The following is a 27,446-nucleotide window of genomic DNA, read 5'->3' as shown; positions in this document are numbered from 1 at the left end:
ACTTGCAGTTGTCACTCCAACCCCCTCTTTTCACCACGGCCCTCCATCTCACCTGACAGGCTGCTCCTCCTGGGGACTCATGGCGGGCTGGCTGGCATCAGGCTCCTCAGAGCCCTCTGCCACCTCTGCCTGAACCCCATCACCTTGCTCCCCAGTAGCAGCAGCCTCCTCCTGGGCCGTTCCACTCTCCTCTCCCTGCTCCACCTCAGGCTCCGAGCTATCCACCTCCTCAACCTCGTCCTGATCCTCCTCTCCACTGGAGTCCTCACTGGAGGTGGTCTCATAGCTGGACACACAGATAACTTGAATCAAGGGGGTTCTTTTGATTGTGACTCATTTTGCATTTGAAAACGTTCAGGATCAGGATTTGAAATCAGCCAAACCTTTCTTAGTTATTTGACACCTGACCATAATGTGCTTCAACATAAATGATAATAATATGATTTTTGTATTTTTCATTTGTTCTGTTTTGTTCATTTGGTTTTATTTTTACATTATTTTAAGCGCCATACATATTTTTTAATGCTCTGGTTTCGATTAAAACGGTCTTGAAATCTGTTTCATTTCGACAGCTCTCACCGCTAATGGCAAACAAATGTAATTTGTATGTTGTAAGTGGACATGCAGAATCAAAGTGTTTATACAAGCTGTTCAAATGAGAGAGAGAGCTCTGTGGGGTCTAAGGGGTTCCTATGTGTTGAGCCTGTCTGAAGAATGCAGTCCCTTCATGGATGTTTTCAGATAGGCAAGAGGAATGGCATTCCCACAATTCCTCAAGGACATGGGTGAATGGAGGCCTATAGCTGCAGGTCAGGTGACTATACATTTATTAGGGTGTTGAGCATAAAGGCCTCTTTTGAGTACTTCAGATCTGAGACCAGAGGGCCATGCATTGGTTGTTTATTATGCTTCTAACATCTTAGTAATCAAGATTTCCAAATGTGATTAATGCACTAGCTTTGTATACGGCTTATAAAAAAGAGAATTGGACAGAAAATGATTACGCTGGGCAGCCAAATAAGGCGAGGATTCAGCGGCTTTGATACTGCTATTTGTGCTTGGCTGACAGTGCTAAATAACAGAATGAAATTATATTATGGTGGTTTCGGTCAAAACTGTGTGCAAATTCTAAAATCACCAGCTGTCATCGAACAGCAGCAGTGCAGGGCCTCTCATAGGATAATCACAGTCTATCAGACATAGACACAAGCCAAATCTGCCAACACTCCCACACATTTTCAAAGAATGTTTCAAAACAGCAATGTAAATTAAAGTTTGCACATGTATGTCACTTGATATTATTCGCAATATAGCTATTCCAGCATGTTTTGACATACTGATAAGATAAGGTAGCCTAGAAATCTAGACGCACCCTAGCGGCAGCAAATCTAATCTGCCCGCGAGTGTCGTCTAGCAACTCTCAATACCCTTCTGAGCTGTAATCCCCAAACTCTTGCCGGGCCAATCACATCGTGTATAGAGTCGGTGGGTGGGGCCATAATGACGACGGCTGAGTTGCGAACAAAAACTGGGGAACGGCTGTCTTTCGAATTAGCTTTGACTGCGACTCTGGAAGACTTGGAGTTAAGCTTTTCTCTAAGAAAAGAACGGCACTGAAGTCATTCTTAAAAAGGGAAGATGTGTTCGGAGTTTTGCCGACCGGATACGGCGAATGTTTAATCTATCAACAAGCTCTGTTTCACCTTCGTTGCTCTGGTTGGTTGTAGCGCTATCCTATCGCGTGCAGAGGGACTTTGAAAGACAACCGTTTATCCCGCCCCTCGGATTGAGCCCTGTCTATGGTGAGTTTCCAGACCAAACATCTTGATGTGGGTCTGGCTTGTCAGGCTAAAGATAAGGTCCTAACTTGAGTTTTGGTCATCAGTAATGCAAATTAATTCATTTTGAAACCTTTCTGCTCAGGGGTCTAAAATAAGTAGACAAAGTTTCATAGGGATCTCTTTTGCATTCCTTGAGCTCTCTCACTTAATTAATATAATATTATATACTTATATTAAATATCAATTAATATAAAACAGTTTTTTTTTATACTGTTAATAGTGTAAGCTAGTGTTCCATATACCTTTAACTAGAACACATCAAATGGAACATTAATTTAAGTTGGACTCAAAAACAAACAAACACAGTAAGGACTTAGCCACTTTGTTTTTAGAGGTCCACCACACACACACCACTGGTTTACTTACAGTTCTCCAACTTTCAAATACTCTCTCCGGGCTAAAGAAAAAAGTCGGTTTAGCTGATTTAGGGCCAAACGCATGGTCTGAAGTGCATGGCATAAGTGCACTTAGGATGATCCTGAATCCACTTTTGCTAGTTTATTGACGCAAAAAATTGTTGGCGTGGCCAGCACAAGGTCTAAAAGGGTTTCCCCTATTCTCTTAATGAGTTATGGGTGTGTTTTGGGCATAACATGCAATAAACCAATCAGAGCCCAACCAATTTAACCAAACAAATCAAATCTCTCATTCCCTTTGATGTATAGCAAAACTATACATTAATTTCTACTGCTTCTATTACACTTTTGCGGGAACCAATAACAGACTGGCTTATTCACCTGGCACGCTATTGGCGGGTTTAACATGACGACGGATAGAGAAACGATGGGTTGATGCCCGTTGATCACGCCTCTTGTGTTCTGATTGGTTGAAGGACTTTTCAATTGTGTACAGTCATTTGAATAATGCTCGTTTATCACGCCTCTTGCGCAGTAGAAAATACAGAGTAGACCCCCCAGACCGAATGAGGTTGGTCTTTTGATAGCCACAATCGGGGCGCACAAATAGGTGTAAATGCATTTGCAATTTGAACAATGTGGCACAGGACGTGAAAATGATAACTGCATCTGGATGATACTAGCACTGCACCAGGTGCATGATAGGGCCTTTAGACTAGTTCCTTTCTGATCAGGCATACGAAAGGCCAGCTGTTTACCCATCTCTATCAGGATAATTATCTTATTGTTGACGGCTGGTCAAATACAGCTGAGTCAGAACCATCTCTGCTGCCAAGCTTAACAAATCATTCACCGTACAGTTACAGGCAGACAGACAAAGACACAGCATGAGAGAGAGGACATTGTTTTTCGTGTCGTCTCACTAGGCCTCACTCGTCATGCAACAGAGCCCACAGAAAACAATACAGACACCTCATAGCCCATTCCTAACAGAGCACTGTGATGAAGGATGAAACAGATTAAGGGATGCAAATAAACAGGCCGGACATCTGAGGTCATGGATGTTGGTGAAATGTAGACTGATCCATCAAAACTTCACATGAAAACACCAGCAACTGTGATTCTGGGGCAATTGGTAAATGTAAGGCATAACCTTCTTTTAGGACTTTAAAGAGTTTCCTAACTTAAAACATTTACTTCTACACAGATTACAGGTGATTTTATGAAAAGCATTACCATCCATATAAACTGTATTGGTGCATGCAGATAAATATGCCAAAAATGCATGAAATGCACATAAAAAAAGACATACCCCCCATTTACGCCAACAAACTTCAAGTTCTTCTTCGCTCCCCCATTGCCCTGCTTGTCAGGACAGTCATTCTTCTTCATGATGGATTTGAGGCCTAAATTGGGAGAGATGGTCAAATATGTGAAAACGAGAGCCAAGCCTGCACCTGTTTATCATCACTATAGCAATAACTAAAATATATGCACTATTTAGTCGATTTGTCCAACCTGAAATTTAAGCACAGCATATGAGATATTACTTTTGAATCTCTCTAAATGTCTTTACCAGAAGTAATATGACCAACAAAATGCTGAACTGTACACTTGCTGTGCTCTACAGAGTGTGTGTAAGTCAGTTGTACTCATTCATAATGCAGTGCACAAAACTGACAAAACAACTGTTAGAGACACAAAGGAACTGATATTTTAAATGAAATGATCTTAAAAAGAGAAAACCTGCCACAAAAAATCTGATAAATCATGTGATTGTAAAGGAGATTACCGCAAAGCTTTTACAGAGATTTGTTTCCTAGTGTTTGTTTGATTGTTGCGGAGAACAGAGTTGAATAACTACTAAAGGAGACAGTGGACACAATTACAACAAAACACATGACATCAAATAGATTGGAATGCTTCCAAGAACAAGGAAAAGGATCACAATTCCCCCGGACTACAAGATAAGAATGAATCATAAATAACCAGGACATTTTAAATGACTATAACATCATTTAATATTCAGTGCAATTGTAGTAGGACATAATTAACACAAAAGAGAATAATTAAATGTGGTTGCACAAATAACAATGGATGCCAGAATTTATCAGACTGCATCATTTTGCAAGCACTGTGATACGAGCCAGATGCTTTTAAACTGTCAACACTAAATGCTAAATTATCTTGGCATACAGTTAGCAACTTCAATATGAAAGCGCAGTGCCACTGGGTCTCTGTATTGCAACAGACGGGTTTCTGTGCCACACACGCATATATAATCAGGCATAGACATGCATATTTGAACATTTTATTTCAAGTTGACTTTTATGCTTGTTTCAGCTCATTAAATTGCCATCTTTGGCTCTCAAAACCTTCACTTCAAACTTAGTAAGGCCTCTTTTGTGCATATGAACCTTGTGTATTGTGTATGAAATGGTGCCCTTTTAGATGTATGGGTCAACGTCTTATATAGAACCGAATAAGCTAGTAGCTTTGCAAGTTTTCATTGTCCGTCATGATGTCATTAGTATTTGTAGGTATTTGTATGTGTATTTAAAACATGCACATTTGTTGTATATTTGGATGGTATTAATATATTGACAGCATCCAATGCATTCCTTTTAATTTGGAGCTATGCAAATATTTATAAATTGGTTTGTAGAATAAACAAATTCATTAAGTGCATCCTCATTTCTCAATGTTGATAGCGCAATATATTTGCTGCAGATGCAAGCTTTGTGAAACAGGCCTAATACAAGAATAGAAAACAATACCAAAGACCGTCACACCTGACTCAAAAGCCGATTTTCGAACCGTTGACTCTACAAACCGCTTCGTAGAGTCAAACTGTTGTAATAATGTTAAGGAGTGTTTCCGAAATGCTTTACTCTTAGCAGTGTGCAACAAGTGTCACAGCAGCCGCTGAGCGAACGCACAGAATAACTACATAACATAATTTGCAACACACTTAAATGTGTCTAATATGATAAACAGAGCTGCGTTACCTCACATTAATGAAAGGAAAAGCGGAAATGGTGCCTGCAACTGTGTCTTGTCATAATAAAATTCCCGTCGCTTGTGAGGTGTGTGTTTGAAGACAAGCTGTCTTCATCAGCTCCCACAACACTCTGTCCTGCTCTACTTCATACTACAGTTACGTTAATAACCACATCCATGAACATGAATTATGCCTATCCCGATTGTTTTCCACCAGCTGTGAGGTGAAGACCCAAGATTCTGAGCTCAAACTTGGCATCATCAAACTACACCTTTGTTTTGAATAAGTGCCCTTTAGCAGACAGAAAAATTACATAGTGCAGCTTTAATGAGCTTGCTAAGAAGACGCATTCCTATACTGAATAAAAACCTACCTGATTGTCGTGCAGCCCCTCCTTTCTGAACAGGTGAGTAAAAGGCAGACAGGGCACTGAGGGACCCTCTCAGGTGGCTTTGAATAGAGCTTATTTTGGAAGAATGAGGTTTCTGTGAGCTCTCTCCTTTTGCTTCTTGGCCCCCACTTCCCAGACTGGCCCACTGCTCGTTAAGAAGCCCCTGTATGCGATTTACAACCTGACCGATTGCAGCAGGAGAAGCTGTGGCTTCAGATGTCCTTGGAGACTGAAGGTGAGGATCCTGTCCTTGTAATTCTCTTGGTTCCTGCTGTGTTTGCAAACCTGAACTTCTTTCTTCTCTTGCTTTGTCTGTTTCTGTGCTTTCAACCCCCTTATTCTCTACAGATTCTATTTCTTGGACGGTTGGTTTAGGTATTTCATTTTCACTGGCCATAGTCTCAACCATGGCACTTTCTACCATGACATATTCCTCAGTGTCACTCTCTGCAACATTTTCACTGACTTTGGTATCTATAATCTGACTTGACACACTATCTTTGATATCACCCTCTTGTTCTTTGTTTTTTACAGAGTCTGTCTTCTCAAGCATTTCAGATACTTCCTGACTACTATTATCTTCTAGATTATCCTGGACCTCAGTCTCCATTGCCTGGTCACACATGACAATCTCTACCCCTACAATCTTCTCTGCTGTAGTGACTTGTGCTAAGATTTCAATGTCCCGAGCTTCTACTATATTTGTCTGAGTGCTTGAGCATTTAAAATCTGTTTCTTTGGGAACTTCAACTGGTTGAGGTTCTGTTGAGACTCCTCTTTCCAGGACAATTTTGCTGTCTGTACTGACTGATGCATCACATGTGACAACTGGTACAGAAAGCGCCTCTGCCTCGATAGAACCTTGAAGTTTCTGCTCTTTCACTTGGTCAATCAGTTCCTGTATTCGCTCATCATTTTGTCTATTCTTGTCCATTTGTTCCATCAGTAAGGCATTTGTATTTTCCAATTCACAACTGGCCTTGCTTAGACTCTCTTCCAAAGTTTTCAGTTTTGCTTCGAGCTCCAGGTTAGTAAGACGTTTCTGTTCGGCAGGTTGAGCTATTGTATCTTCTGCAATTATAATTACACTTGGTCTCTCAAAAGTCGCAGTATCTTCTCGAGCAGATGTACACTCGGATGTAGCACCTGATTCCTCTAATTCCGGCGTTGACTTTTTATCTTCTAACGAAGTCTCTGAAAATATCTCCTGTTTTTCGGCTTGCTCTGAAAGACTCTTTGATGTGTCTTCTTGAAGTGTAGACTCCTGCAAAAGGCCCTCTGCTTCATCTGGATCTGTTGGAGTTTCTGCTTTGTCTATGAGTATCACTGGGACACACATTGGAGCTGGCACTTTTTCCTTCTCTGTCTCTGTATTAGTTACTGGTTCATATTTTTCAGACTCCTGTTCTACAATAACCTGCACCACAGGATTTTGTTCCTCTGACTGTTGTTCTGTGGTTTTGTCAGATTGTATTGCTTGAACCATTTCATGATCAGCTGCAGTAACATTGGAAAGGGACCCAGTATCTTTCTTCTCACTTATAACTGGAGGAACAGCACTGTCTTGCGAATCAGTTTGAGGAACCTCACTCTCATTCAACTGCAAAGGGCTCCTTTGTTCAGACTGGTGTTGCTGAATTCTTTGAAGCAGTTGTTCCCTCTCCGTTCTAAGAGAGTTTATTTGAGCCCTCAACTCAGGGATGGTCCTGACTTGCTCTTCTAACTCACGCACCCTTTTCAGCGCAGCTGTAATCTGTAGATGCAAGCTGGCTCTGTCTTGGGGAACACTGCCTCTCCTGTCGCCTCCGTCAGCTGGTCGAAAAAGTCTTTCAGTTGAGCCATTCTGTGACTGGGAAATCTGGTCATCAGTTGAGTCTGAACTTTTCCTGCGTGGGACATTAACAGGCATGCTGGAGGCTCTTAACAGGTGAGGCCTAACATTAAGGCCCATGGACAGTTCATTCTGAGATGAGGTCTGTACTTGAGACTCTTCCGCAGCCTTCGGCGAGGAGAGGTAACCACTCCCAGTCTTCTTTGACTGGCTCGCCTTGGAGCTTGCACTGGTGCTACTGCTACCACTAGTGGCATCACTGGCTCGGAACTCAAAAAGCTGCTGGACTTCAGTAACACGTGACTTGGGTTTGGACCCTAAAGTGGAAGTATTGGCCCATGTATCTTTGGCTAGAGGTCGAGCACCATGCCCAGGAAGGCTGAAGTTGCGTGGCAGTGTGCTGTACTTTGGGCCCCTGTTCTTGCGTTGAATGTGCACCCTCTTGATTGTGTTCCCTTTCTCTATGTCATCTACATACTTCAGGAAGTCCAGATCCAGGTGAAACCCATAGGGGGTCTCTACAGAATATGGCAGCTGTTTCCGCTGTACTCCACTCTCAGAGGCTTTGGAAGGAAAGCCATTTGCTGAAATACATGATGCATTGTTACACATTTTGTATTATCTAAATATAATTTCAATTCAAGTAGCATTGTATAATTGAGCATATGTAGTATAATTAGTCAAAACGTTGTATCACTGTGCAAGGATTATAATATATTATTACTGTGGATGCATTTATTTATGAGAACATACAATTCATTATAAGAGGCATTGCAAGACATAATCAATACATTAAAAATAATTTTATATATATAAAGGCTTTAAAGGGGGGGTGAAATGCCGTGTCATGCATACTGAGCTTTTTACACTGTTAAAGACTTGGATTCCCATCCTAAACATAGACAAAGTTTCAAGCACTAAGTTGGACGTTTGATGGAGTATTTCTGTGTCAAAAATACTCCTTCCAGTTTCTCACAAGTTTCAGAGAGTTTTTTTCGAGTACGAGTCCGCTTGACGTCGACAAAGCGGAAGGTCCTTGTATGGGCCGTAGGGGCTCTTCTCTCGGAAGGGTGCGCGCGCGCGTGACTAGAGCGAAAGAGCAAATGCACGCCCATAAACACTGCTCTCAAGCTGCAGATCCACTCGTCCGTGCAACACTTCTGTCGCGCCGCGCTCCACCTTATTCCTATGGGTGACATCAAACGACTTTATTGCGCCCGCACAGCATTCCGGGAAGGGAGCGCTGCATTTGAACCGATTTGAACGCAGAAATGACGAGAAGCTTCACAACATCACGCTTCGGTCGTGTCGCAAAAGTGGATCTCCACGGTCACTGCTGTCACAGGACTTCACGAAATCAACAAGAAGTTTGTTTTTGATGGAGTGGTCCCAGCGAGGTTCACGGTCGTGCTTTGGAAACAGGCGATGAGTAAAACTGCTTCAAATGTCTGTGTTGTTGGCTATCATCGCGTTAAGTAAACATCAGTAAACAACACGATCGTGTATAGTTCATTTATCAATGGAGCATGCGATGTATGGTGTGTGTTTAAATACATTTGTTTAGACCAATATGTCAGTTTGTTTATTACCACCCAAACATAAACCTAGGCTAGGGGATGTTCTCAAAAAGTGTGCTTCTTCATTCGAATGTGCTAACGTTACACCATTGTTTTTTTTATACACTATCTTATGTGCAAAACCGTTTTGCTTGCTACTGCTGAGGTTTAGTCGCATACAATATCAAATACCATGAGTAAACAAACGCAAATGTTGACAGGCCACTACAGTACATACCACAGAGACGGACGTCCTGCTGCTGCTGCTGCTGTTTCTCCTGTTCAATTTATTTCAACCTTCCGGATCTGATTCTGGATCATATCTGTATTAGTTGAATCTGATTGATAGCCATGGTTTATTAGAGTAACGTTTTCTTTTCCACGCTTGAGGATGACAGCTTTCAGCAATCTCTCGTGCAGTAGCTGCTCGTCATTCTTTAGCTCCGCCCACTTGATACGCCTCCAGTCGCTCGTTTTTTTCCGGAAAGACTCGGTACAGCCTATCTTTCTTTTATAAATATAATAAAACTAAAGACTTTTCGGAGATATGAAGGATGCAATACTACTCTATAGGTACTCAAGATTGACATGAGATTGAATGAAACTGAGTCTCCCCCCCCCCCCCCCCTTTAAGTAAAGCAGTACCCCATTTGTTTGCTGTCATCTATTGAATGAAGATGAGTGGAAGGAATATATTTACACATTTGAAACTGGAAATGACTTCAAACTTCTTACCATTTTTCTTGTCCATTATTTCTGTTTTTGCAGTATCATGGATGGAATATGTTGTAAACACTGGAAACCTGTGGACAAATCAAAATGTACAGAACTAACATTATTACTTTTTATTATTAACCGTCTAACAGAACAGTGACAGCAATAATTATATTATGCATATACTGCAGGGCATTACAACAATATTTTCATCATGTCTATACTGATTTGCCAATTTCTGTGCTAATTACAGTCCATACTTCCTGTGCAACATGATTTTACATTAGTTGTTTGTGTCATTTAAAAACACCACACCACTATTCAAACCACAGTGACATAGTAGTTCATTCTGTTTAATTTACTCCAGATGGCTCACAGTTTATGTGGGGTTGATTTAGGCAATGGAAAACAATTTTGCCATTTTAGATTTAAGATTCTTCAGGGGCTTACGTAAGGCCGCTGATCAAAATACATCATGTTAATACAAACTGAATACACTCTCAGGTCTGGAGATCTACTTCCCGGACGTTCTCACTGTCACATCTTAAAGTCATCCTAACTTATGTAAAAGTTGCGCGCACACACACACACACACACACACACACACACACACACACACACACACACACACACACACACACACACACACACACACACACACACACACACACACACACACACACACACACAAGAAAAAACAACAACACTGTTTTTGTTTTAGCATGAGAACAATTACATTTCAGCGGTCACTTAAGACACCCTCACGTTTGTGTTATTGTGAAGGAGCATCATATTGTAGGTTGACATTTGAGCTTTCAATCATACAATTTATGTTAATGATTGCTGTACCATTTCTAATTGAATATGCACTGAAATGCAACTGGATGCCGTTTACACAACTTATTTATTCTTTGAGTTGTAATTATTTTGTCAAATGATACATTAAATGTGAACCTTCAGCTGGTGAAGACAATCCTTCTCAAACCTTTTGCTTTAATGGAACTATGGAGGATTCAAACTCCTCAAGGCATGTTTGCTGATCTTAACTATGTACTGAACTTATGGGAAAATATTACTCAAAGATGTGTCATCTGGCTCTGATTTCAATGTTGCAATCTGAGCCAAAGGCTTGGAATTTGAACAGTTTGGAAAAGGATATTCTTCAAAGGTGCAATTTGACTATGTTTCATGAAATCTGGATCATGGGCTGGCTGCTGGATGTCCATAATCCAGACAGACCGGTATAGGATAAAAAGAGTAGACGTTCTTAGTAAAAAAAAAAAAAACAATAAAACAGCTGCCATATTGGGGTTAACATTGCAACATTTTCACTATCCATCATCAAGACCAAATTGTTTGTACCAGTTTTAAATATGTATTTCACTAAGTACAAGTAAGGATAGAAATATGCTTTGGTTGCATTTAATAAATGGGCTCTGAGCCATGGTTTGGTTGAGAAGTCAAGCTGCATTTTGAAGAAGAGTGGTATAATAGTGCCAAAACAGCATTTGGTGATCAGACCATTAATCAAATAGCTCCCATGACTTTAGAAAGCTTCCTTTACTTTATACAATAATGTTTTAAAATCAATGCCAATGTGAAAGAGAAATAGGGTGGTGTGACATTGTTGTTGGGAAGTAATCAGAAGGTTACTGGTTGATCACCACAAAGACCAAGTCATGAGCAATCACTGTTCTGGCCTTGAGCAAGTCTCTTTAGATAAGACTGTCATAAAATAAAATAAATAAATAAAATAAAACAAAATAAGAGAATCATAAAATATATTTTAAATTAAATTAAACTGAAACTAAAACTTTTTATTTGTCTGTAACGGAGGCAACTGTGTGACCTTCACTGCCCTGGTCTCATGAGGCGCACTAGAGCCTGTGGTCTTTAGGGTCCTTGTTAACGAGTCTGCCTCCAATGTTGGAGACGCCAGTTCGAATCCCATTCGTAGCAGGTGGAGTAGGACTGGTTAAATTTGGTGCCGTGACCCGGTTGGGAGTGAAGTTTAGGGGGTGAGTGTAATGAAGGCAAGTTAAGATAAGAGCTATCCATGCAAACCTCACTCCCCTGGCCTCATGAGGTGCGCTAGAGTATGCGGTTTTTAGCGTCCTTGTTAACGTGTCTGCCTCCCAGGGACATTTTGAATCCAGCTCAGAGCGGGTCGTGTAGGACCAGTTACAGTTCCAAAGGTTTGAAATGTTGGCACCTTCCTAATTTGACAGATGTATTTGCATACAAATACTGAGTTTGATTGGACAGCTGTTAAGACAATTATTGTCAGAGGCCATAATGCTAAAGTGCTAAAACTTTGTTTCAACAATGGTAATTAAGGGAATATTGAGCATCTTAATTAGAGTCCTCAGTGTACAAACAGCCAGCATCTATCCCCAGGTTTCAAGGCAAAACCTTATAATAGTGTGAGTCTGAGCTTGACTGACAGCTGAATCCCCAGAATCCGACACACTGCAGCAAGCATGGAAAATGTACAGCTTCTTAAGTCCTTCTGGAGAAGAAAGGAACAAGGCAGGGACGGCAGGGGATAAGAGGCATCCCCAACCTAAGAAATGTTTAATGCGATTCAAATACACTGTCTGTCGTTGAGTCTTAATTAGCCAGAGCCGGAATGCAGCTTGTAATTTCTGAGTAAAGTGAGGCCTAGCCACTTGTCAATTATCCACATGGAACCGAAGAACCCAACACTGCCTATTTAATTAGATACAAAAAATAGAGAGAATGTGAATAATTGGGCAAGCAAGTGGGAGAGTGAGAAAAAAGAATGCAAATCATGGCCACTGGAGATAAATTACTTTAATAAGAAGACATTCAAGCTATCCTCCGTTGGCCTCATTTGCAGGAATCTGTTTTAACTTATCAGTGGTGATATTAGGCTATTTGAGTACAGTACATCTTAAGACTTCAGCTTTCCAGTTTGTCTCAAAATCACTTTCCTGTGAAAAATAGTTTGTACTTCGTAGTAAACCAAATGTTTAGAATCATCTTTTTGCATGGATTCAATTTGATTGCATAATATAAATTTAATAGGTTGACCTTTTTATCATTTTTAGCTCAGAGATGGCCCATCGGACCATGTACTGTGTGACCTATAATGGAAAGTCACTGTTTATTTAGCTATTCACAGCATATTTAATTCAATATAACTAATCAAATTGCAGAAAAGGAGCGGAAGTGAGGGAAGTAAAACAGATCAATCTCATTTGCAGTCTTTGTAACCATGTAGAGGCAAAATGCAGACACGCACACACACAATCCACCTGCAACCCTACAAGCTCAGCATCTACTGCTGATTAGGAGTGCTGAAGCCTTGAAAAGAAATCGAACCAAACAGAGCCAAAGGCAGCAGAAACCGCCTGAACAGCCAACAAAACAACATCTGTGGGCATTCTCAGGCATGCCAGCTGGACAGGCAGGGAAAGATTGTTAATATTCCACATGCCCGTTATTCATGATCCTCACCATAACCCTGTGATTTCAGGTCTTAGGATGCATACACAGACCTCCACTGGGGCAGGGGCGAAATTGCGTTCCGGGGGTGGGGGGATTTTTTTTATCCTGCCTGTTTGCATTTATTTAAGAGATATCCAACTGTGTTTACATTAATACCTCACAGGCATTTCGAACAAGATGTTCATTTGATCGTTACAGGCGCATTTGGAGGCAATCTTCACAGAGCATGTGCACAAATATACATGTGAGCATATGAAAGCTAATTCTAATTCTTAATTTATTTTCCACAATATCTATTTTAGGCTCTGAAGCATATAGCACAGTACCAAATTTACTCTTACTTTAAAGGCATGGAGTATTTCTGTGACAAAATAAACTATTTCAGGATTTGAACCAGTTTTGGAATGTTTTATTTAGTTTTTTTGGCCCTATATGACATCATAAGAGGTAGAATTGCAGGGCACTTCTCCCGGATTAGCAAGTGCACACATCAACCAGAGCGAGTGCAAGAACTCGCCCATCCACGAGCTTCGTTCTGGTTACAGAAGCTGTCGGCAACGCTGTTTTTAGACATCGGAATCAACTGAAGAAGTGTTTTTTTGATTGTGAGGCAAAGAGTACCTTGTTTAGCTTCCCAAATAACCCAGCATTAAGGAAACAGTGGATGCAGTTTGTTTTTCCGGAGCAGGTGTGTGTGTGTGTGTGTGTGTGTGTGTGTGTGTGTGTGTGTGTGTGTGTGTGTGTGTGTGTGTGTGTGTGTGTGTGTGTGTGTGTGTGTATGTGTGTGTGTGTGTGTGTTTTGTGAAATATGTGACTCAAATGTGTATAATGGCATAGGTATTACAAGGAGAGGGTGAAATATGAGGACATTGGTCATGTCCCCATATTTTAAAATGCTTATAAATCATACAGAATTAGTTTTTTTTAAAAGAAAGTAAAAATGCAGAATGTTTCCTGTGATGGGTAGGTTTAGGGGCAAAGGGCAATTTCTTCAGAGATTGTTAGGTTACATTAGCAGTGTCTTACTTCAGAGGCTGCACCCTCCAGTGGTCTCATTTGAGGCAGCCTCAACCATTACATTCCAAATTAAAACAGAGATTATAGTTATTTACACCTCAAGAGGAATAAAAGTCAATTTTATAATGGCTACTTTTGTGAAGGGAGACACAGCTATTGTTATGCCAGTAGCTGGCATCAAGTGACCAAATATGGCTACTTGCTTTAATATTTGAATACCATAGGTCAAAAGAGTAAGAGAGAGAGAGAGAGAGAGAGAGAGAGAGAGAGAGAGAGAGAGAGAGAGAGAGAGAGAGAGAGTAGTATGTTCAAATTCACAGTATTTGAATAACGTAGAAGTAACTTGTACCTTGATTACCTACTACTTTTGCCAAGATCCTTGAGTGTGCAGTCAATTGGTAATTTATTTTCACATGAAGCCACGGGAAATGCGAATTACAGCTTGCAGTGAAGTGACTGAACTGACAACTCCCATTCATTTTTGAGTCACTTTGACAGTGAATAACTTTACATCTGAGACGTTTAAAGACTCCATTTGTCTATTGTTTATTTACTTAAAGTCACTTGTTTATTTACAAGTGACTTGTTTATTTTCAGTCACTTGTTTATTTACAAGTGACTGAACCTAACCCACTCACTTCCTGATGGCTGAGCGAACTGCGCAGGCTCAGACTGAGCTTGACGACGTAGATGTGACGTGAGCCTCCTGTCTGACAGCTGTAAGTCTTCTAGTAGTTGTGGAAAGGGAAATCTGAATCCCGTTGTTTAAATATTTTCTGCCGTTGCTTTTGGCTCACTATGGGCATCTCCCCATTCTTCTCCCTTGACTTTATCAGACTTTATGTCTCCACGTCCCCCCGACTGTCTCATAGACAGTCAAAGATTGCCTGCAAGCGTCTCCTCAGGTCTATACGGTAATTTCTCAACTGTGCGACAGAGTCGCGTTGGTTATGATGCAATAGTTAGCCTATTTTTACAAAAACAGCTTCTGCGGGGCGATAGTGTAAGATACAAGGTAATGGAGCCTTTTATGCATTGTCGTGTTTCTTTAGAAATAAACAATAGACAAATGGAGTCTTTAAACGTCTCAGATGTAAAGTTATTCACTGTCAAAGTGACTCAAAAATGAATGGGAGTCAATGGGATGCTAACAGCAGGTGATGGCTTGGTTAGCAATGGCCGCCCCTAGGGGTGGAACGCTTTCCGAGTGCTAGATTACCCCCTTGTTCGCAACAAAACACCACTGTAGTGTTTGCTCTGAGATGCCCAATGGATGATTCTGCTTTGACTTCATTTGGAACTATTTTCTGTGATACACCACAAAGACACAAGAAAACAAGCAATACTTTGTCCAAAATGTAAATTATTCAATTGTTGACTTCTTGTATACACAACTGTTAGCAAAAGCAGTATCACACTCAATCATTTTCCCTCACGTCTATGTTTGTGCCAAAAATATGCCCCGATTTCCTCTCTAATGTTCACGATTATCTCCCACACTTTTCTTTTCCCAGTAGCTCAACTCTTTTCCAGGCTTTACTGCTCTCATCTAATGACAATAAACAGATAGAAAGTGGGCTGTCTGACAGGAAGCAAAAGCTCGCTGCACTTCCCCTCCTTTATGGTTCTAGATCTACACAAATGGCTCTGCAAAGCTTCAGACATCTGGAGGAGGTAGAGAACACAGAACATCTGTCCTGTTGAGATGAGACGAGGCCTGGAGAGAACAGCGCTGGAATGAAGGTTGGACCACCAGTGAGAAAATGTCTGTCTTATTCAACGTAAACGATTGAACGACATTATACACATAGTAACAGATTCTGATATTTTAATAATGGCTGTCAAAAAAATAAAAATAATATTTGAATAAGTTACATGCAATGCAAATTTATGGTAGGAAAATGGTAGGAAAACTTCCATAAATTATGGTCAGGTCAGAAGGTATGATCAAATATTTTAATATGTTTTATTTTTATATCACTTCTATAATTTTTAATTTTTTAATGACTTTACATTTATCTTGATTTTCACATTGCATTAAATAAATGTCATCAGTTGAATGCTTTCCCTGTAAATCGAACCCATTAATATTGCCATGCTCTATTATATTATGTTATAAATAATTATACATATTATTATCATTAATTTTTCTAATTAGCTTGTTAAACTGACAGTTCTAATTTTAATAATGAATGTATATTCACGAATACCACGTATTTAATTAAATTTCCTTCTGTTTGAAAAGATAGAAATAAAGGCCTTAACCATAAACACGTTTGGGTGGGTGACTGAGTGAGATCAAAGGACAGAAAGAGAATGTGCGAGATATAGAGCTTTCATTAAGGATGTGAAGCAAATGACTAAATAATTCAGTAATACCTTGATTGTAATGCTACAAGCAGACGAGTCTGAGGTTCTCATTACTACTCTGGATTACACAGCGAGAAAATATGAGGCTGAGAGGAAGAAACGGAGACAGAAAAAAAGTCTAGCCATTCAGAAATGCAAAGGTGTTTTCTTGAGGTGCACACAGAGAACACTGAAGTGAAGGGGGAAGGGATACACGGATACAGGGAGATGACAGAGAGGGGCTGGTGGCGAGGCGACAGAGAGGAGGGGGGTTATTGAGCTCCAGCAGTGACAGCCAGGTGCTAGCTCTGTCTTGTGTGGATCATTCACATCCCACGGGACCCACAACAGCAGACACATGCGTACAGCCAGATTCCAACAGAGATAAAACCGATGCCCCATATTGATAATCATTTACAAATGCCAAAAATGTCCTGAGCTGTGACAGTCAAACACATGCTGAGAGCCAAGCTAATCCATATTTTATGCATATATTAAACACCTAGTGGCTTTCTTGTTTTTGCAATCACTCTAAAAAAACGCACATATGTGCACAGCACACACATATAAAAAACAAACGCACAATACTCTCATTAGATGCTGCTTTCCTTCCGTCTTTCAGGGGGCTCCAGAAAAACAGCACTATTTCAATGCATCATGAAAGTCTCCTCACTATGTTCCAAAGAATTACATTAAGCAAGGTCTACACACACACACACACACACACACACACACACACAAATAATGGAGAGGAGATGAGCTGGCTATATGCCTGAAATGGGGAAAAAAGCCCGGCAGTTATTCCTGCACTGCAGTAATAGCAGCAACAGAGTCATTTAAAAACCCAGTGACACAGTACAAGCACATGTATGTACAGGCATATACATACATACACACACACACGAAAAAACACAGAGCGCAATGACAGGCTGAGATTCTCACCTGTACTAACGTGCTACATGCATCCCAGAGCTCGTAAGTGTGTGTGCATCATCGTGAGAGATGGGAAATGATAGAGATGCTGAAAGAGAAGGAGAGGGAGACAGAAAGGGAGAGGGAGAAACAGAGCCAGCCCCAGAGTGACAGAGAGAGGTGGGGGAGGAAAGGAATTCCTCTTACCTAGCATGTGTCGTGAATGCTGCTCCCCTCCTGTCTACCAAAAACATGCAACACCCCTCCCTTCCTTTCTTTGAACTTCAACCTGATAACGCAAGTAGGAAAAAAAGAGGGGAGATGGATTTGATTGCTATTTCAGCTATGACATCACAGGAATTGGTATATATATATATATATATATATATATATATATATATATATATATATATATATATATATACACACTCAACTAAAGGATTATTAGGAACACCATACTAATACTGTGTTTGACCCCCTTTCGCCTTCAGAACTGCCTTAATTCTACGTGGCATTGATTCAACAAGGTGCTGAAAGCATTCTTTAGAAATGTTGGCCCATATTGATAGGATAGCATCTTGCAGTTGATGGAGATTTGTGGGATGCACATCCAGGGCACGAAGCTCCCGTTCCACCACATCCCAAAGATGCTCTATTGGATTGAGATCTGGTGACTGTGGAGGCCATTTTAGTACAGTGACCTCATTGTCATGTTCAAGAAACCAATTTGAAATGATTCAAGCTTCATTCATAAAGGGGTCATAAAGGAATGGACATGGTCAGAAGCAATGCTCAGGTAGGCCATGGCATTTAAACAATGCCCAATTGGCACTAAGGGGCCTAAAGTGTGCCAAGAAAACATCCCCCACACCACTACACCACCACCACCAGCCTGCACAGTGGTGACAAGGCATGATGGATCCATGTTCTCATTCTGTTTAGGCCAAATTTTGACTGATACCATCTGAATATCTCAACAGAAATCGAGACTCATCAGACCAGGCAACATTTTTCCAGTCTTCGACTGTCCAATGTTGGTGAGCTTGTGCAAATTGTAGCCTCTCTTTCCTCTTTGTAGAGGAGATGAGTGGTACCCGGTGAGGTCTTCTGCTGTTGTAGCCCATTCGCCTCAAGGTTGTGCGTGTTAGAATGCAGCTACTTGTAGCCGTTGCTGCATACCTCGGTTGTAACGAGTGGTTATTTCAGTCAAAGTTGCTCTTCTATCAGCTTGAATCAGTCTGCCCATTCTCCTCTGACCTCTAGCATCAACGAGGCATTTTCACCCACAGGACTGCCACATACTGGATGTTTTTCCCTTTTCACACCATTCTTTGTAAACCCTAGAAATGGTTGTGTGTGAAAATCCCAGTAACTAAGCTGAGTGTAAAAATACTCAGACCGGCCCGTCTGGCACCAACAACCATGCCACGCTCAAAATTGCTTAAATCATCTTTCTGACATTCAGTTTGGAGTTCAGGAGATTGTCTAGACTAGGAACACAACCCTAAATGCATTGAAGCAACTGCCATGTGATTAATTTACTGCAATTAATAAAAGTATTAATCTCTTTTTTTAATTCTATAATTTATATAAATTCTAAAAAATATGTTTTGTTTTCCAGTAAAATATCTAAACATTCTTTAAACCAGATAAATTTGATAAAGCAGAAATAAAATAATATTAATTTTTTTCCAGAGACTATAGCTTGTATAAGTGTGAAATGTAAACAATTTTATTATGACAAAATATATGCTTAAACACGATATGACAAATAATCCTAATTCAAGATGTATTCTCTGTATAATAAGAAGTATGAAATTAAATGTATTTTGTTAAAGGGATAGGTCATCCAAAAATGAAAATTCTGTCATTATTTACTCACCCTCAAGTTGTTCCAAACCTGTATGAATTTATTTCTTCTGCTGAACACAAAGGAAGATATTTGGAAGAATGTTTGTAACCAAGCAGATATCGGCAGATATTGGAAAAATTCTATAGTAGTCAATGGCTGCCGAGATCTGCTTGGTTGGTTCCAAATATTGGTTGGTTCCAAATATATTTCTTTGTGTTCAGCAGAAGAAATAAATTCATACAGTGTTGGAACAACTTGAAGGCGAGTAAATGATAACAGAATCTCCATTTTTGGGTGAACTATCCCTTTAAGGATGTTTAGATATTTTACTGGAAAACAAGACAAAAATACTAAAGAAAATGAGTTTTACAGTCCATAGATACTGGACAGGCCATTTATTTTGCTATGGCGAGATATTGGTCCTGGAGGAAAAGAAAAACATCTAGCACAAGAAAGAAAATGCATCAAAGATGAGTAAGAAAAGAGAGAAAACAGTCCTCATACTCTTTTGAAGGTTCAGTCCACTGCTGCAGTAACTCCCTCTGCCCTCCTTTTGACACAGACCATCTGAGAATTGAACCGACGACGACCTGAACCTCCGATGAAATGACCCATGGAGGGTCTCTTACTTTCTCACCCTCTTTCTCTTGTGTATTTTTTCTCCTTACATTCTCTCTCCCCTTCAATAACTCTTTCTCCCTCAATAACTCTGTTCTTAAAAAGTTGTTTTATTGCTGAAGTTAACTTTCCTCCCTCTCTCCCCGTAGCCCCAGGAATATGTCAAAATTGTGTGTGTGTGTTGGGAGGAAGGGGTGTGACATGAGTCCCGCATGAGCACTGTAATCATTAGTAAAGGGTGGAGGTTAACCATTAACAATGCACCAGATCTCCACCACTAATAATCTTCTCATAACACTTGCGTCTCAGCCAGGAGTGCAGCTGCTCGTTTGTTGAGGTGCAAACCACATTAACATTCAAGGCTTTACAATAATCATTATGGGCTTAAAGAAATAGTTAACTGAAAAATGAAATGTTCTTGTTGCTCCAAACATGACAACATATGTAACATTGTTTGAGTGGATATTGTTTTGGATATTTTAATACAAAAATGTGCCTTTAAAAAAAGTACATTAAAGGGTTAGTTCATCCAAAAATGAAAATTCAGTCATTAATTACTTACCCATGTCGTTCGACACCCGTAAGACATTGTTTAAAAAATATTTTTGTTAAAATCTGATGGCTCAGACCAGCTTAGAAAGGCCTTCATTGACACCAATGTCATTTCCTCTCTCAAGACCCATAAAAGGCACTAAAGACATCGTTACAAAGTAACGCATCTCACTACAGTGGCTCTACAGACATTTTATTAAGTTACAAAAATAGTTTTTGTGTGCCAAAACAAAAAACTAAACAACGACTTATATAGTGATGGGCCGATTTCAAAATAAAGTTTTGAATGATAAATCAGCGTATTGATTCATGATTCGGATCGCGTGCCAAACTGCTGAAATCACGAGACATTGGTGATCCGAATTATGAATTGATACACTGATTCATAACGTTCAAAACTTTGTTTTGAAATCGGCCCATCACTAAATAAGTTGTTATTTGGGGGGTTGCGCACAAAAACGATTCTCTTCGCTTCATAAAATTATTGTAGAGCCAATGTAGTGAGATAGCTTTTTTAAGAACGTCTTTAGTGCCATTTATGGGTCTTGAGAGAGGAAATGACATTGGTGTGCAGTCCCAAGATGAACAGAGGTCTCACAGGTGTCAAACGACATTAGTGTAAGTAATTATTGACAGAATTTTCATTTTTGGGTGAACTAACCCTTTAAGACAATGTAGTTATAAGCTTGAATATAGGCTTCAATAGATGTAAAAACATGATAAAATAGAATGTTTTAAATATTTTATTTCTTTATATCTGAAGATGAATGAAAGTTTTATGGGTTTAGGATGACATGACATTGAGTGATGGAATTTGTATTATTCTTTGTTTGGTATGTGTACGCAGTGGTGGCGTCTACATATGGCAGAGTATGGCAGTTGTCATACCCTGGCATTCAGACATACAGGGCAAATAAACAGCTCATGATGCCACTCGTTAGTTTTAAAAGCAAATTTAAACAGCCTGAGCCTACGCCGTGTCCTAACCAGGCGCGATGCCCAATGTGACAAGGTTTCAGCTGCAAAACAGACTGGACCCGAGATCAATCAATCAAAAATGACAGCCAATTAGAAGAGTGGGTGGGTTCTCTCTGCAAGCACACTGACATGATGCAACGAAATGAATACAATATCGAATTCCTAAATCTTACACTATTTTAGCATGATTAAAAATGTGACTTTATCATAGAATACTACATGACAGAAAAAACAGAAATAAATCACATCTTTATATTTTACACTGCATGATCAAGTCCCTAGCATCATGGCTCTGAATACCATCATTATAAGTCTAAAAAATGGGCCTTAATTGTATATTGAGATGCCACAGATAATCCAGCTTGTATTCTTGTCACAGATTCTGCAATGGAGTGCTCCTTTTGCCTTTTTCATTTGGAGCAAACTAATTGAAGTGGCCCCTTAAGGAGGAAGCTATTCAACTCTGCAATGTGCTTGAGAGGTCTGTCTAATCACAGAATTGAGATGGCCCTGCCATGGCCATATTTCACTTGTGTCCAGAGTGAGTCATCGTCCAGTGTCAGAGCCCAGATTAAAAGCAGACTTGAAGAATGGAGGAGGTGTTGAGTACTCAGCATATCTAGTGTACACTGGCAGTGAAATGCACCCTGTAGCCATAAAATGCTCTTCCTACTTCAGTCAACAGTGGCCTTGCAGACACTAATAAAAGCGAGCATTCAAACATGCATACAAAACACTCACTCACGTATTCTCACTCTCTCTGATACATACAGACAGACATCTCACATTCACACTTCTAAAAACACAGACATGCTGTAAATGTGACGCATGGATAAATCATTTATTTTGATTTCATCGTTGCTTCAGTCTTCAAAATTCTGAATATTTACTCCTGCTGTTCCTTTGACTGTCTCATGGCTGAATTAGAAGAAAATGTGTGTAAACATACTCAGACCCCCTACATTTTACACGCGAGCTGGCACTCAGTCAAATACACACAGACATGCACACGTTCATTAGCACGGCTGTTGGCTGTGGGTCTAAGGAGAGAGCGAGAGTGAGTATATAAGCAATCTAAATCGGTAATGTTCATAAAATAGATCACATAAATACCCCACGCCAAAACAGTCATCTTTATCAGCCATAAAAGCTGACAACTTTATACAGTACAGGGCTGTGTTCACACGCTTGAGAAACTTATGGCCCTATCTATTATTTCAAGGTCCAGTAAAGCTGCAGGATATCATATCTACCCTAACATATGTCAGACTCACATATTTGCACATTTTTACTGCATATTTTTCCATGTATAGTGTTAACGGTCTCAGCCTCAGACCGTTCACGGACCGCCCAGAGGCTGTTCATTCAGTTATGGTTGCAAAATAATCACGATTAGATTTTCTGCTGCCTTTTTTCAGTGTTAAATTACATTTTCCCCCCATGATGGTCTATTATTTTAGTAAAATTGTTCACATAAAGGGCATTTAAAAACAAACCAAATAATGATGAGTTGCTTTGTACTGTATGTCAGTAAGATTGTCTTGAAGAATGTTTCAAACATAAATGCAAAAAAACTATTTACTTTTAATATATGAACTAAAAACACTAAGAAATTATTGTCTGTTAAACAGCTTTGGAATGACATTAGTATGTGGAATGATGACAGAACGATCACTTTTCGGTGAACTATCCTTTTAACAGCATAATAGCTGTTGCTATCTAAGTGTATTTATTGTGTAAGTATTGTATGGAAATAAAAATATATCACAATATCCATTTCAGAGTGGGAGAAATAATTTCAAGACATAATATAAGAGCCAAAATTGAGGAAATGCCTTCACCTTGTGCAAATAATGCTACTAAAATGCTACAGTAACAACAAATAATAATCTACGCCAAGACAAAAAAAAAATTCCCCAAGAGAAACAGCAACTATTGATACAGACCGCACATGTTCCTCTGTACACACATAAGTTAGGTAAACACAATATAACCTGTTATAACACTAGCAGCAGCCCTAAAGCTTTCCAATATCATATACAGTATAAGGAAATGCTACTTTAGATTTTTACAGGCTAGAATGCTTGTTCTTATTTTGACTTTTTTTTTTTTTTTTAAATAGTTTTACAAAGAGAATAGCCTTTTTTTCCCAATCAGATGTATTCAAAATACAGAGTAAAATAAAGACATGCATTACTTGTTGCAGACAGCAAGAACCTTTGGGCCAAATGTAGAAGATGGCTGCCACATCTGGCCTCGATATGGCATAGCACATGTGGGCCGAATTTCACCATAAATACTGTATGTTTTGCCAGAGCTTTACAGAACGTAACCATATAAGAATTACATATAAAGTTCACCACAGGGGCACATTTTTTATTTATTATTTGTCTCTCTATGGGTGAAATTATGGCACTGTTTTGGTTTAGTCCTGGCTAAAAAGAAGTGGACAAGATTTGGGCCAGCAAACACAATCTGATATGGGCCACACTTCATCTGTTTATTTGGGTCAGATCTATACCAAAGCAAATTTGCCGACTGCCCAGTCACAGCAGAGCTGTTTGTGTAAACCTCACTCCCCTGGGCTTAAGCAATTGATGCTAAAGGCTGCAGTCTTTAGCGTCCTTGTTAGCTTGCCTGCCTCACATGCTGAAGACGGCGGTTTGAATCCAGCTTGGAGCAGGTTGAGGATTGGGATAGTTTACCCAAAAATGAAAATCGGAGTTATATTCAAAAAACGTCCTGGCTAATTTAAGGTTTTTAATGGCAAGGAATGACTATTTCTGTTTTGGAGTCCATTAAAGTGCATCTATCCATAATAAAAGTGATCCACACGGCTCCGGGGGTTAATAAATGCCTTGTCAAGTGAAGCGATGAGTTTGTGTAAGAAAAATATCCATATTTAAAACTTTACAAACTGTAAACTCCAACTTCCGCTAACTGTCGTACGCGCATTAACGAGAGACTGGCAGAGGATAGAGCAAAACAAAACTTGGTTCTCGCGAGAACTAGCATATTCTAATCGGAGTGTACGTCAAACTCTGGAATGCAAATCTCTCGTGAAACGCGCGTATGACAGTTAGAAGAAGTTAGAGATTACAGTAAGTAAGTAAAGTAAAGTAAGCGAGGACCCTATAAGTAAAGTAGCAACGACTAGGCCCAGCGCCTTTTCTGTGCTTATTTTGAATCTATGGTATTGGGAAATGTATATAAGATGTGTTAAATAGACCTGAGAGTACTATTGGTGGCTAAAAACATTACAAAATTAGCTACTGGTGGGGGATTTGCTGGTCCAACTCCAGTTCTGAGATGTAAGATGTACTGTAAGATTGAGGGAGGGCCAGACAGTGGGTGGGGTGTAGTTTCCAGAGGGTGGGGTGCCAACCTCACGATTATTTTAGCTGACAATTTCCACTTAGTCTACATTTAAGTGGAAATTGTTATCTACCACAGAACTGTGGAAAGTGGTAGTCCTCGATCATATACACACGATCAACACCCATTCTGCTCAGCAATAGTGAATAAGTTAACACTTGGTTTCATACATACCAATGATTCAGATAAATCAAGTAACCAAACTCAACTGACCCAACTCTCTGTAGAAAGTGAAAAACGTGTGAACTACAGTGACAACACAGTGAGCCGTGAATGCCCTCCGCTGGCTTTAACCACAATCCTGTATCAAATTCGGCTCTCTCCTTAAGGCTCCACTGCACACTGGCATCTGTGTCATGCGGCTCTATCAAGGCATGAGAGGAACTGATGTTAATGCGCACACAATGTGAAGTGAGCTATGTGAGCATCGTTGTAGATTAGATTACAAATGATATGGCATTACTCATCTTCTGCTGTAAACCTCAAACCCCCTCTTGGCTGGAGTGAGGGTGACCAAACTGTTTAAAAGATCAAATGCTCCCACATCAAAAATGGCATCAAATGTGTTTCTATTTACTGAGATGGTAAATCTGGCATCTTGCTTGAATTAGAACTTGATTAGAAGCTAGTAAAATGACCTTTTGTACAAAACTGTTCACATGATTACTGTCAAAAACCAAAGTTCAAGGAAAGGTTACAAAATATTATATACATGCTTTGCCATGTTTCAACAAGGCATACTGCAGTATTTATTATAAATTATTTAACAGTGCACATCATTATTTATTTTTTAACATGTGCCCTTGTACAATTCCTGATTATAAAATTAAGTCATGCCCTACATTTTTTCCTTGTTTAAGAAGCCATTTCACTCAGATATACATCACAATAAGGAAGACGGTTGTAACTTCCGTTTCATGCCGTCTGACAAAAAAAAAAAAAAAAAATTAATTCATAAAATGATTACTAAAATAAAAGGGGACAACTTTCCCAAAGATTCCAAGATGAAACATGAAAGTATACAAAATGCTTGCAAATTCTGACACTGATGGAGTCTTAAGAGGAATCTCAAGACCCTCAAGGAGAGGGAGGAAAGAAAGAAACTCTAGCATGTGACTAACACAGACTTGCACAAAAAAGAGGAAAAAAGGCAGAGAGATATGAACCGGAATAACTATGACCGACTTACAAAGAGCGAGAGCGCTATTGAGAGAAGAGAGAGACAGACATTGCTTCTGGTGAAAGAGATTTAGATGCAAAGTGAAAGCTAAAAGAGGTGCAATTCTTAGGTAACATCTTAAATGAAGAGTGGAGCAAGCAAGAACGTAAAAAGTATGCTTGTGGGAATGGCTGGAGCTGAGGGAGGAGTGGAGTGCTGAACGTGTGATAAAGAGAGGTTTGAACGTGTTTCCTGGGGAAGAGTGCAGTGTGAGAAAGACTGATAAGAACCTCAGGCTGTTTGTGTTCAAACTGCCATGTCTGGACCAGAATACAGACTAATGGGGAAGTCTGAGAAGGAGAGAGAGACCACAACAATAAAACTGTGCGGCCCTGTCAAGAGTATCTCGCATAGATTTAGTCATAAGTACTGGCATGGAAAAGAAGCCGACAGTTACACAAAAACGTGGGATGGTTAAAATTCACCATCAGTCATGAAAAATATTTGATTGCTCTGCATTCAGTAAAGGCAAAACAAGTTAAAGGGTTACTTCAGCGATTAGCATATGGCTTTCCCCCCTCATATCCCCCTGAGACAAGAGATTTATTCATTTTATTTCTGGAAAAATTCCTCCTATGACGCAAATTGACAATATTTGCATCATAGGAGGAATGTTTGGCCAAAGGCTAAAGACTACAGCCAGCAGAGGGAGCCATTTCCGCATGTTTTGAACCCGCGCATGGGGGATGGGAGATTACACTCAGAGCTCAGCTCGCATCTGCAGGCACTCATTTAAACGGAGCTATGGTGAGCAATGTAAGTCTTTTAACTTCTCATATTAATTTCTAGTAAAGTTAAGCTTGCAAAGGCATGAACTGAAACGCGCCACTGAACTCGCGCTGTGAATATATGCCGTGAGTGTAGTCGCGATTACTTCTCATCACGAGAGTTTATCAGCTCATTTATCTCACTCCTGCAGTTAGTGCTCAGTGCTGTGATACTCGCGCGGTGACTCACTCATTATATTGAACACACACGTTCAGTTTTTAATTGTAGTGTCTTCTCCAACTCAGTCACAGTAATCAAGTTGGAGGCTTTGGGAATGGCCTCACAGGGCAGCGAAGCATTCTGGGAATTGTAGTCTTTAATCCCCATGAGACAAAAATACATTTTCTGTCTTTTCTCAGTCTAGAAGGCACCACATTCAAAAATAATTTCACATTTCTACTACATTGATGACCCAGTTTAAATACAGATTCATCTTCCCAGCGCTGAAGTACCCTTTAACCATTTGCAATTAATTATACAAACATATTTGGGGAAAAAAATGACTACAGATTCAATTATTGTTATTGAAAAAAATTACCAGTATATGCTGTTGAACATACCATACTAATAACATAATAAATAATTATAATTAATTTAAAAATATTGCAAAAATTATTGTATAAAGCTAAAATATATTATGGAAAA

The 27,446-nt window shown here is 39.8% G+C and overlaps 1 protein-coding gene across 5 annotated transcripts in view; it reads right to left on the bottom strand.

Moving 5' to 3' along the window:
* The window catches only part of kank4 (KN motif and ankyrin repeat domains 4), a 59,680-nt gene that overhangs the window by 8,454 nt on the left and 23,780 nt on the right, over positions 1-27,446 (bottom strand). The window contains exons 1-5 of one of the 5 annotated variants that reach the window (XM_067459836.1): positions 19,796-20,045; positions 9,712-9,779; positions 5,572-8,004; positions 3,510-3,603; positions 53-286 (exon numbers count right to left, since the gene is read on the bottom strand). In XM_067459836.1, the coding sequence (XP_067315937.1) occupies positions 53-286; positions 3,510-3,603; positions 5,572-8,004; positions 9,712-9,727 (2,777 nt within the window). In that variant the 5' untranslated portion in view covers positions 9,728-9,779; positions 19,796-20,045. Of the gene's footprint in view, positions 1-52; positions 287-3,509; positions 3,604-5,571; positions 8,005-9,711; positions 9,782-17,469; positions 17,552-17,646; positions 17,729-19,795; positions 20,046-27,446 lie in introns of those variants that run through there. The other 4 variants (XM_067459832.1, XM_067459835.1, XM_067459834.1 and 1 more) reach the window with 4 other exon arrangements.

Source organism: Pseudorasbora parva, chromosome 12, assembly GCF_024679245.1.
Source record: "Pseudorasbora parva isolate DD20220531a chromosome 12, ASM2467924v1, whole genome shotgun sequence".
Classification (NCBI taxonomy): domain Eukaryota; kingdom Metazoa; phylum Chordata; class Actinopteri; order Cypriniformes; family Gobionidae; genus Pseudorasbora; species Pseudorasbora parva.
The sequence above is the reverse complement of the archived record's forward strand: the minus strand, read 5'-3'. Positions and strand labels throughout refer to the sequence as shown.